The sequence below is a fragment of the Oryctolagus cuniculus genome, chromosome X (genome assembly GCF_964237555.1).
Source record: "Oryctolagus cuniculus chromosome X, mOryCun1.1, whole genome shotgun sequence".
In the NCBI taxonomy this organism is placed as follows: Eukaryota; Metazoa; Chordata; class Mammalia; order Lagomorpha; family Leporidae; genus Oryctolagus; species Oryctolagus cuniculus.
This window is the reverse complement of record NC_091453.1, coordinates 133318210-133330985: the sequence shown is the minus strand read 5'-3', so window position 1 is coordinate 133330985 and position 12776 is coordinate 133318210. Positions and strand designations below refer to the sequence as shown.

At 42.0% G+C, this 12776-nt stretch overlaps 1 protein-coding gene across 3 annotated transcripts in view; it reads left to right on the top strand.

Annotated features, from left to right (window-relative positions):
• Nucleotides 1-12776, top strand: part of GAB3 (GRB2 associated binding protein 3) — an 84681-nt gene that overhangs the window by 32072 nt on the left and 39833 nt on the right. The window contains exons 2-4 of one of the 3 annotated variants that reach the window (XM_008249459.4): nt 3207-3510; nt 6535-6754; nt 7266-7747. In XM_008249459.4, the coding sequence (XP_008247681.1) occupies nt 3207-3510; nt 6535-6754; nt 7266-7747 (1006 nt within the window). The remainder of the gene's footprint in view (nt 1-3206; nt 3511-6534; nt 6755-7265; nt 7748-12776) is intronic. The other 2 variants (XM_070066346.1, NM_001171383.1) reach the window with 2 other exon arrangements.

Genomic DNA, 12776 nt, shown 5'->3' with positions numbered 1-12776 from the left:
AAGTCAGGAGCCAGGAGCCTCCTCCAGGTCTCCCACGTGGGTGCAGGGGCCCAAGGACTTGGCCCATCTTCTACTGCTTTCCCAGGCCATAGCAGAGAGCTGGATTGGAAGTGGAGCAGCCGGGTCTTGAACCAGCGCCCATATGGGATGCTGGAACTGCAGGCCGCAGCTTTATCTGCTGTACCACAGCGCCAGGCCCCTCTTTGCACATTTTAAATTGGGTTATTTGCTTTCTTGCTATTGAGTTGTTTGGACTCCTTATATATTTTAGATATTAATCTCTTATCAGATGAATAGTTTGTATTTTCTCACATTCTGCGGGTTATCTCTTCACTTTGTTAATCATTTCCTTTGCTGCACAAAAGCTTTATCTTATCATTTATCCATTGAAGAAACTGGGCCTTTGACCTATTTAGCAAAGAGCTCTAAGGCGACATTATTTCTGCTTTTGTATAATCATAACTCTTAGGTAAGGATCTTTAAAACTAAGAGAAGCCAGGCTGGCAATTTTGGATGACTTATCATGAAGACTCTGCTCCACCCTGTTCAAGTTGCTGTGTGACTGTTCTTTTTCTCTTCCATTTTCATGGCTGCCTTCCAGCCTTGCTGAACTACTCATACAACCCTTCATGCCTTTTCCATCTTGATGCCTTTACACTTGCCACTTCCTCTGCCCTGCTTCAGCCTCAGCTTAGCCACGACTTCTTCCTGGAAGCCTCCCCAGACCACGGATCTGACAGAAATGTCTCTCTTGGGTGTTCACAGCATCTTGGTTTTCCCTTATCTTAGCACTTATCTCACTGACTCCACATGCCAGTTTATCCATCTGCCTACTTCCCCTGCTACCCATGGCGTGGAGAGAGGCAGGGCCTGTGGCCAGCTCTCCCAGCTTCCCTAGTTATCTGCACAGTGGCATACATATTTGTGTTTGTTGAATGAATTAACATGGAACTTCTTTCTGTGTTCATTTCGATTTCCTCTTTTAGAATCAATTTTGGGAACTGGAACAAAGTTCCTCTTCACATTTCCCCACAAAAGTGGCTTTTGGAAAGTTTGGGGTATCCCGGGTACCCCATGAAAACTTTTCTTAGCAAACACAAATGGTTTAGGGGCAGGCATTTGGCATAGAGGTTAAGCTGCTACTTGGGATGCCCTCATCCCATATCAGAGTGCCTAAATTTGAGTCCTGGCTCTATTCCTAAATCCAGCTTCCTGCTTATGCACACTCTGAGAGGCAGCAGATGATGGCTCAAGTATTTGGGCCCCTGCCACCCACTTGGGAGGCCTAGGTGGATTTCCTGGCCCCTGCCTTCAGTTTGACTTAGTCCTGGGCATCACAGTCATTTGGGAAGTGAACTGGCAGGTGGAAGCTCTCTGTGTCTTTGTTTGTCTCTATCAGTCTCTCTCTCTCCCTCTCTGTCTCTACCTCTCTGTTTCTCTGCCTTTCAAATGAACATCTTTTTTTAAAGAATGGACTTAATCACACTGCTTTGTCTGTCTCCAGAGTGGCCCAACGTCTTCTCAAAGGCAGAATTAAACCAAGTTTCACAAGCCCCAAGCTGACATGGAGTGACTGCCCTCATTCTGCTTGCTGCTCTTGCCACAGCCTAGAAAGAAGTTGTTGTCATGGGTTATTTGTGACCACTGGCCTTTGCCTGTTCTTTTCAACTCTTTGGGTTCTCTATGACCTCAGATCTCACATTCTGTGAGTAGGGAGAAAGCTGAGGACACTCCAAATTGTGGCTTTTCTTTTTTTCCTCGCCTCTGGTCAAAACTGGTGAGCTTATACAGTTTTGGGCATAAATGAAGCTAGAGATACAAAAGACTTCCTGTTCCAGCGGTCACCATGCTTCCTGGCAGATCCCTGCACTTTCCTGCTGTCACACAAGCCACTGCATGGGAGAGAAAACCATAGAGCTATAAATCTCTCCACTTGCATTTGACAACTAACACTGAGCATCTCCCATCGAAGAAAGACTTGCTATAATCATATCACCTTTCTCTATAGTCAGTTCCCTTTAGCAGAAAGTAAGGACCCGTTGGGGCCAGCTCTGTGGTGTAGCAGGTGGAGCTGCCACCTGCAGTGCTGGCATCCCTGGCTGCCTGTTTGAGTCCTGGCTGCTCTACTTTCGATCCAGCTCTCTGCTGTGGCCTGGGAAAGCAGTAGAAGATGGCCCAGGTGCTTGGGCCCCTGCATCCACATGGGAGACCTGGAAGAAACTCCTGGATCCCGGCTTTGGATTGGCACAGCTCTGGCCAGTGTGGCCAATTGGGGAGTGAACTAGCAGATGGAAGACCTCTCTCTGCCTCTCCTTCTCTCTGTGTGTGACTTTCAAATAAATAAACAAATCTCTAAATAAAAAAGAAAGTAAGGGCCTGCTATCCATGTGGCCAAGATGTTGGCATGCAATGAGCAAAGGAAGATAGAAAACTTGAAGAGGTGCCCCACTTCCTTCTCTCAGGCTTCAGGAGGTGGCAGAGAAGTTTACAGATCCAGAGGGTTCTTGGGGCATATGATCAATTGCAGTTAACTTTCCCAAGCCTGGAATCTACAGCCCTTCTTTGTACTGGGCCAACAGACTGTACTGTCTACAGCAAACATTCTAGGTCAAGGGTAGGTGAGATGCCAAGGAACTTCTCAGTAGTTCTCAGTGGCACTGGTTTCTGTGGAATATCAATCTCTTTTCTTTCCTGAGCATGGACTAAGCTTTGCTTGCTCATCTTACCTTGAAATTTAGCTCCTTCCAAGTTTCTGGTTCTATTAAGGAAAGCTTAATGCTGACAATTCCTGCCACTGCTACCACCACCCGCCCCTGCCTTTATGACAAACAAAACCATCCCTGATTGAGAAACACTGTGATTAGGGGGGTGAATGCTGCAGTGTCTGCCATCTTAAAACATTTTCTTAACTCCAAAGCTCAGAGGTATTTTAAAGCATGAATATGCACTAAATTTGTGCTAAGTCTGGACCTTAAGACTATGGGTGTGAACACCATGACTACACTTCCCAATACTGATCCATCTTTAAAAGTATGCACCAGAGCAGATTTGAAAGTGGTGCACGAGTCCTTTAATTCAAAGTATTTCATCATGCAGATGGCTGGTTTTCTTCTTTCCTGCTCTCTTTGTCATGATATGTTCTTAGCAGAGCCTGAGAAACAAGAGCAATTGGTCTGTTAACTCCTTGTTGAATCGCTTCCATGCAGGCCTGGCGCAAGCGCTGGTTTGTCCTCCGGCGAGGCCGTATGAGTGGCAACCCTGACGTCTTGGAGTACTACAGGAGCAAGCACTCCAGCAAGCCCATCCGTGTGATAGACCTCAGTGAGTGCACCGTGTGGAAACATGCAGGTCCCAGCTTTGTTCGCAAGGAATTTCAGAATAATTTTGTGTTCATTGTCAAGACCACTTCCCGTACATTCTATCTTGTGGCCAAGACGGAGGAGGAAATGCAGGTGTGGGTGCACAGCATCAGTCAGGTCTGCAACCTTGGCCACCTGGAAGACCATGCAGGTAAGAGTGGAAGTGGAACTCCCATGTGCTAAAAGGTGGTTTGTACTGAAGAGCTACTTCAATCAAACAGTTCAAGGAGCCGAGACTGCTCATCTGTGTCAGAGCTGTTCACTCCAAATGCAGTACCAGAAATTGTAGCTTCACATGTGGGAAGACAGAATCCATCTATACACTGAGCATTGCAAGTGATCTTGCTGGCTTCAAAGCCCCTTCGTGTCTTTGCTTTCACTCAGCCACAGAGGATACATACAGTGAAAGTTATGATGATTCACATGCTTCTCTAGAAATATCAACTATAACCATATTCCAGAGATTCATGAAACTCCAGCTTTTCTGGTGTTTATTGAGGTGTTCATTAACAAAGGGTAGAAAGGAAGAACTTAGTTACTTATCAAAGGCAGGAAATAATTACTCATATCTCCAACTGCCTCAAGGTCTCTGCAAGGGAAATAGCTATAAGTTTGCTCTCGGCCATTTATGGTCGGGGTGGGGGGGAACAATTGAACCATTAGAAGGCACGTGCTTACTCACTCTCTCTTTTAGTCTCTCTCTCTCTCATAGACACACGCGCGCACACACACACACACACACACATTACCATTGCTATACCAGGTATATTGTAACCTTCACTTCCCTTCATAGATTTTTGTTGTTGAGACCCTGGAACTATTTCACCATTCCCTTATCCTCAAAACATGGGATTCTGAATATGGTTTCTTTAAACTTTTTAGTATAATACACAAAACCTTATCTAAATCCCATGGCCTACATTGAATGTCATTGACATATCCCACATTATAACACTAGATGGCAATGGAGAGTCAGGGTTATTTCTTAACTTGAGCCCAAACTAGGTATGTATTCATGGATCATGTTAGCTGTTTCTTTCCTTATCCAGGAGTTATACCATACTATATATATTTACATAATACATTGCCAAGTAACCTAAGGGTAACAGGAATGAGTGAGGCACCACCACTCCTTTCATTTCTTGTAGTTGCCTGCCAACCCCCCCCACTCCCACCCCCAGAAATAAGGGCAGGATCTTCTTCAGCTGAGAATTGAACCTTAAGTACTTTCCTGTGGCTTTTAACATACAATAGTCCACCCTTTATCTGGTGGGAATATGTTCCAAAGCCCTCCCCCCAGACCCCCTGCAGCAGATTCCTACAGCTGTAGGTAGTTCTAAACCATATGATCACTTTCTACAACTGTAACTTTGCAATTTGAAGTACAACAGCACACATAGCAGAAATGTCTTTTTCCTTCTTAAAATTTTATGGATGGAAGATTTGTTTGTTGCTACTGTATTTGTTGCAACCTCAGTGTATGCCCTTTTTTCTTTTTGTGTGAAATTAAGAGCTTTCACTCCTCTGCTGAAAGGAAGCTCTTTGAGGTTTCTCTTTGACGTACCTGAATTTGTTGCACTTTGGAGCCATTGTTAAGTACAATAAGGGTTTCTTGAACACAAGCACTGTGATACTACAGCAATAGGTCTGTTAACAAAGCCAGACACTAAATGTCAAATGAGATGCACTGAACAAGGGATGATTCAGAATGCCCTGAGCAGGATGGAGCAAGACAGCAGATTTCATACAACTACTCAGAATGATGGGCAATTATAAGCTGATGACATGTTTATTTATTTCTGTTTTCCATTTAATAGTTTCAAACTGCAGTTTGCCACAGATAACTGCAACCTCCTACAGTGTAGGCACAGATGCATCAAAAAAATTTTTATAGAGTTGAGTCTCCAGCAATGATAGAGTAGTGACTATATTGCATGTGTCTGGCCAGAAGCTCCACTTTTGCATATTAACTCATCTTATCCCCAAACTGGTTCTATGGGATATTTGCTATCACTACCTTCAGTTTACAGAGAAGAAAATTTGGAGAAGGTAGGTGAGTTACTTGGCCAAGTTCACTGTGGTTAGGTAGCAGAGCCTGGAATTGAACCCAGGAAGTCTAGGTCACATTGACTCAGGAATCCTGAACTGCCAACTCTGTTTAAAAGGGAAATAAAATCAGGCTTCCCATTGGCCTTTTCTGACCTAGAGTTGTCATTGGTTCCAGATCCAAATACATTTTTTATTTAAAGATTTATTTATTTTATTTGAAAAGAAGTATTACAGAGAGGGAGGGAGGGAGGGAGAGAGAGAGAGAGAGAGAGAGAGAGAGGTTTTCCATCTGCTGGTTCACTCCCCAAATGGCCGCAAAGGCTGGAGCTGCGTTGATCCAAAGCCAGGAGCCAAGAGCTTCTTCCAGGTCTCCTACACAGGTGCAGGGGACCAAGGACTTGGGCCATCTTCCACTGCTTTCCCAGACCACAGCAGAGAGTTGGATTGGAGGTGGAGCAGCCAGGACTTGAACCGGTACCTATATGGGATGCCAGCACTGCAGGCAGCAATTTTACCCGCTACGCCACAATGCCAGCACCACCAAATACATTTTGAGAGCCATCACAACACCATGTTTCCTTCCTTCCCTTTATTTACACCAGTTGTTAACAGGATTCTTTAATTTGTGTCCTCTGCTAGCATATAAACACTGATAAGGGCAAAGTCTTTGTCTTGGCTGCATCATTGGGATTAGAACAGTTTTGCACATATACTAGATGCAATATTGTGTTGTTTTATATAGAAAAACATAGATATGTATATATATCAGTATATACATAATCCTAAGTGTATATATATATGTATATATATATATATTAGGTGAATAAATAATGGTGCAGGGCTGCTGAAAGGCCTTGAAGAAGCTATGTGTAGACAATCTAACTGCAGATTTTTAGGCCAAGAATGCTTGTTTTTTTTAACTCTTAATTGATTCAACACTTCACTCTTGGAACATTGGCCTTCTTTCCCAGACATTGTTTATAGCTTGGGGAAATGGTCTCCTCCATCAGTACAAACACCAGCTGCGATTTGCATCTTCTATTTGGCTTTATAGATGCTGTTTAAGACGTTTGGAGTGAGTGTTATAGTCATTGTTACAGCATTAACCTGGAAATGATTTCTCCAGCAGATTCCATGGAGAGCCTCTCTCACACACCCTCCTCCCTGCAGCCATCCCCTGCCAGCTCCCTTCCAACCGCCTCTGCTGCCAGCTCCTCCTTGCCAAGAGATGACCCAAACACTAATACCATAGCCACTGAGGAAACCAGAAGTGAGTCAGAGTTTCCCTTTCTTCCTGATTATCTGGTTCTGTCCAACTGTGAGACTGGAAGACTGCACCATGCCAGGTATGCTTACACTCAGCCTTCTGTGTGACCTGGGCCTCCTAGCATGCTATCCTCTGTTCACATAACCCATCACCTCCTCTTGCAGAGTCCATTGCTGAGATACACTCAAGGTGATTGACCAAATCAGTCTATTTAGTGGTAGCCTATTCTAGTGGGCTTGTCTGCTCTCACCTCTCTTCCTGCCACCTCCAAGGCAAGGACAGATCACTATCAACCACTATGAAAGATGAAGCATGCACCATACTAAACAAATTGAGTCATGTTTCTCAGCAGTGTGGCTTTCATTTCTAACTTTGTGTCTTCATTTCAATCTGATGCTTATAGTGTGAAAAAAAGCCACAAACCATTTTTTCCCCTGCACCAAGGTGTTGGTGTAACATGGCTGTAGAGGGAATGTGGTATATGAATCGTACAAAAGTGGAAATGGAGGGATGAGAATCAGGCCAGCATGGGCTTTGTGGTGGGTCGATGGCTACATTTCGGTCAAACATACCTATTTCTTTTCCTTCAGTCTACCTACCAGATGTGATAGCTGGTCAAACTCAGACCGCTCATTGGAACAGACTTCATTCGACGATGTTTTTGTTGACTGCCTGCAACCACCACCCTCCAGTAACTTGGTCCACCCCTCACGCCATGGGAATGGATCTCAGGAAGTGCCTTCCACGAGGCCTCATGCTGCTCTTTTCTGGAGTAGAGAAATAAATGGGCCATCCAGGGACCACTTGTCTTCTTCATCACTATTGGAAACTTCTCTAAATTCCACCATTCAGATAGATAGGAACCAAGGTTCTTTGCCCTGTGGGGCAAAAGAACTAGACATTATGTCCAACACCCCTCCTCCACGGCCCCCTAAGCCAAGCCATCTATCTGAGCGGCGCCAAGAAGAGCAGGTCCTGTGGAGGGGGCACAGCAGCAGCAAGAACTCAGAATGCACTACGGCTCCAAGAAGAATCTCTCTATCTGGTTTGGACCATGTGAGGTCATGGAGAGGTAAGTGTCAGATGCTAAGTTTCACATGCAGACAGAGCTTATGCTGATCCTTGGGGGCCTGGCATGCTCAGAGCTTGCAGAGAAGAGGCTGGTGGGTTTGCTGAAAAATAGAAGAAAGGAGCTGGAGTCTGTAGTCTCAGAGTTCCTTGTGCATGTGAGAGAAGTAAAGAAGAGAATGGAATTGAGCTGAGACAAAAGACATCATGTTCTGTCCCCAGTGGGTTCCCAAATCACTCCAGACACTAACAGCTCAGTCTCAGGTGGGAAGCCCACCACAAAGGCAAGGACTGATGTGGGCAAGCCTATAACAAGGGACCAAGACTAAGTAGACTGGAAATGATAGGCAGGCAGCTGGACATAGAAGTGTGCAGTTTGGGGAACAGTCAGGGATGGTGACAGATGTTTGGGAGTTCATGTATGGCATTGAAAGCCCTGAGCCTGGATGAGTTCTCAATGGCAGGCCATGGTGGGTGCCCAGGGAGAGATTTCACATATTCACAAATTGATCTATTACATGATGCTTTTGAAGAGGTCAACTTGTAATTTAATTGACAAAGATCGTATATATTCAACATTTACAACATGATGATTTTGTATGTGTCTGAATTGTGTAATGACTATCCCAATTGAATTAGTTAACATCATCCATTCTGTATATTGGATCCCCGCACTCACTAGTCCCCGTCAGCCATTTGTTTACCTTCTATGAGTTTGACATTTTTAGATTCCACATATAAATGAATTCATATGATTTTCCATGTTTGATGTATTTCACTTAGAAAAATGTAATAAATGTAATAAATTAATCCTTCATGTACTTACCATTTTTGTGACCAAAACATGTTATGATCATATGATATTTACCTTGATATTATGAAGAAGTTTATTGTTTTATTTTTGAATGCTAAACCAATCTCACATTCCTGGAATTAACACAACTTTATCATGACGAAGCAGCCTTTTTATAAGTCACTACCTTTGTTTTACTCATATTTTGTTTTAAACTTTTTAAAATTAGTGTTCATTAGGGAGAGTTAGCCTATAATATTTTTCTCATAATGTCTATCTGGTTTTGGCAAAAATGTTATTCTGACCTCATAAAGCAAACTATAAAGCTTTTCCTCTTTTTTAATTCTCTGGAAAAGCATATATGTAATTGGTATTATTTCTATCTTAAGTAATTGGTACAACTTACCAGAAAAACCTGCTGAGCTTGAAGTTTGCTTTGTGGAAAGATTTTTCAATTAAAAATTCATCCTCTTTAGTTGGATTTTCTATTCCTTGTTGTGTACCTTTTGATAAACTATATTTTTTCAATGAATTTGTTCATTTCACTTAATTTTCTAATTTATTTCTTGGATTTTCCAGAATATACAGTTGTAATTGTATAGGATGTAATCCTTTCTGATTGGTTTATTTCAGTTAGAACTATGCATTTAAGCTTCCTCTGTATCTTTTTATGGCTTGATAGCTCATTTATTTTTACCACTGAATAATATTCTGTTGTCTGGATATACCATATTATATTCACCTACTGGTAGAAGACACTTAGTTGCTTCCAGGTCTGGTAATTATGATAGAGCTGCTGTAAACATTCATGTGTAGGCTTTTATCTTGAGGTAAGTTTTCAAATCCTTGACATACATACTAAGAAACACATCTGTTGAAATGAGAATTCCTATTGCTCCACCTCCTCCCCAGCATTTGGTGGTGTCAGTGCTCTGGGTTTGGGCCATTCTAGTAGTTGTATAGCAGTAGCTCATTGTTTCACTTTGCATTTCCCTGATGACATATGATTTGCAGCATCTTTTCATACGCTTGACTGCCATCTGTATGTCTTCTTTTGGGTGGTGTCTTTTAAGGTTTGCAGGCCATTTTTAATAAGGTTGTTTTCTTTCTTATTGCTGAATTTAAAGAGTTTCTTGGGGTTGGTGTTGTGGCGTAGTGGGTTAAGCTGCTGCTTGGGATACTCACATCCAATATTAGAGCACTGGTTTGAATCCTAGAAACTCTGCTTCTGATCCAGTGACCTGCTAATTCACCTGGGAAGCAGGGCATGATGACTCAAGTACTTGAGTCCCTGCCACCTGTGTGGAGTTCCTGACTCCTGGCATTGGCCTAGTCCAGTCCCAGCAGTTGGAGCCATTTGAGGAGTGATCCAGCAGATGAAAGATCAATCTCTGTCTCCCTTCCAAATTAACTAATTAATTAATTGATCTTTAAAAAAGACTTTCTTGTATATTTCTGGTAACAATCTTTTGCAAATATTTTCTCCTAGTCTGGCTTATCTTTTCATTCTCCTAACAGTGTCTTCCATACAACAGAATTTTTAATTTTAAGGAAGTCTAACTCATCAATTTTTTTTTCATGGATTATACCTTTGGTGTTGTATCTAAAAAGGCATCACCAAACGAAATGTCATCTAGATATTTTCCTATGTTATTATCTAGGAGTTTTACAGTTTCTCATTTTATATTTAGGCTTATGATCAATTTTGAGTTAACTTTGTGAAGAGTATAAGGTCTGTGCCTAGATTCATTTTTCTTTGTTTTTACGTGTGGATATCCAACTGTTCCAAGCACCATTTGCTGAAAAGATTACCTTTGCTTCATTGAATTGTCAAAGATTAGTTGACTGTTTTTTATGTGGGTCTATTTCTTGGCTGTCTGTTCTGTTCCATTGATCTGTTTTTTTTTCCCCCACCAATACCACAGTCTTGATATCTGTAACTTTATACATAGTAAGTCTTGAAATCAGATAGTGTCAGTCCTCCAAAGTGGTTCTCCTTTAATATTGTGTGAAGCATTCTGGGTCATTTGCCTCTCCATACAAACCTTAGAATCAATTTGTCAATTACACAAAATAATTTGCTGGGATTTTGATTGAAATTGCATTGAATCTATAGATCAAACTGGAAAGAATTGACATCTTGACAATATTGAGGATCCTATCCACTTACATGGAATACCTCCATTTATGTAGTTTTTTTGATTTACCATATTTCATCAGAGTTTTGTAGTTTTCCTTAAAAATTTTGTGCATATTTTGTTATATTTATACCTAGGTATACCATTTTGGAAAGTGCTGATATAATGCTACTCTCATTTTAATTTCAAACTCCACTACTTCATAACTGGTATATAGGAAAGTACAAAGGTACTTCAAAGTTCTTGGAAAGATAGAATTAAAAGGTACTGGTAGAAACTCAAAGTATCTACTGATATGATCATATGATTTTTCTTCTTTAGTCTGGTTGATATGAATTACATTGACTGATCTTAAAATGTTGACTGAGGCTTGCATACCTGGAATAAATTCATTTGGCATAAAAATAACTTTATTTTAATGTAATTTTTAAAAGATTTATTTATTTGTTTTGAAAGGCAGAGTTACAGAGAGGCAGAGGCAGAGAGAGAGAAAGAAAGAGAGAGAGAGAGAGAGAGAGAGAATCTTCACCCGCTGGTTCACTCCCCAAGTGACCGCAATGGCTGCAACTGTGCTGATCCAAAGCCAGGAGCCACGAGCTTCTTCCAGGTCTCCCCTGCAGGTGCAGGAGCCCAGGAACTTGGACCATCTCCTACTTCTTTCCCAAGCCATAGCTGGATCCAAGCTGGATTGGAAGTGGAGCAGTTCGAACTGATGCCCATATGGGATGCCAGCACTGAAGGCAGCAGCTTTACCTGCTATGCCACAGCACCGGCCCCAACCATGCATATTTTTAAAAAATATACATTTTCCATGAACTTTTTAAAGATCCATCATAGACCATCATGTCATCTGTGAACATATGCATATTTTTATTTATTTTTATTTTGTTTCATTAACTAGTAATTCCAGTCCAATGTGAAAAGCATTGATGGGAGGGATATTCTTGCTTTGTTCCTGATTTTAAGGGGAAAGCTTTGAGTTTCTCACCATTTAGTACATTAGCTGTAGGGTTTTTTTGTAGGTATTATTTATCAAGCTGGGGGAATTTCTTCTATTTCTAGTTTATTAAGAGTTTTTATTTGGATTAGGTGTTGGATTTTGCAAAATGATTTTTCTGTACATATTGATATTGTTATGTGATTTTTCTTTTTTAGACTATTGATGTGATAAATTACATTAATTGATTTTCAAATAGTGAACCAGCCTTATATACCTGAAAAAAAATCCGACTTGACAAAAATCCTCAACAAAATGCTAGAAAAATCAAATCCAACACCACATTGAAAAGATGACCATGGTGCAGTGGGATTTGGGCCAGTGTTGTGGTATAGCAGGTTAAGCTGCCACATGTGATGCTGGCATCCCATATCACAGGGCTGTTTCAAGTCCCAGCTACTCTGGTTCCAATATAGCATCCAGCTAATGCCATGTGGAATATGGTCCAAATAGTTAGGCCCCTGCCACTCATGTGAGAGACCAGGATGTAGTTTCTAGCACAGAACTGGCTGTTGCAGCCATTTGGGGAATGAACCAGTAGATGAAAGATGTTGGGGGGGGGTGGAAGGGTGGGTGTGTGTGTCCCTCTCTCTGTCTGTCACTCTGCTTTTCAACTAAATAAATAATTTTTTTAAAAATGAGATTCATCCTAGGGATTCAAGGATGGTTTGACATACACAAATCAATAAACATAAAGCACCACATCAACAGAACAGAGAACAAAAACCATATGGTCATCTCAATAGATGCAGAAAAGGTATTTGATAAAATTCAACATCCCTTCCTGATAAGAATTCTGAACTATTTAGGTATAGAAGGAATGTATCACAGGGCTGGCACTGTGGCTTAGCAGGTAAAGCCTCCACCTACCGTGCCAGCATCCCATATGGGTGCCGGTTCAAGTCCCGAGTGCTCCGCTTCTGATCCAGCTCTCTGTTGTGGTCTGGAAAAGCAGTAGAAGATGGCCCAAGTCCTGGGGCCCTGCACTCATATGGGAGACCGGAGGAAGCACCTGGCTCCTGGCTTCAGATTGGCACAGCTCTGGCCGTTGTGGCCAGTTGGGGAGTGAAGCAGTGGATGGAAGACTCTCTCTCTCTCTCTCTCT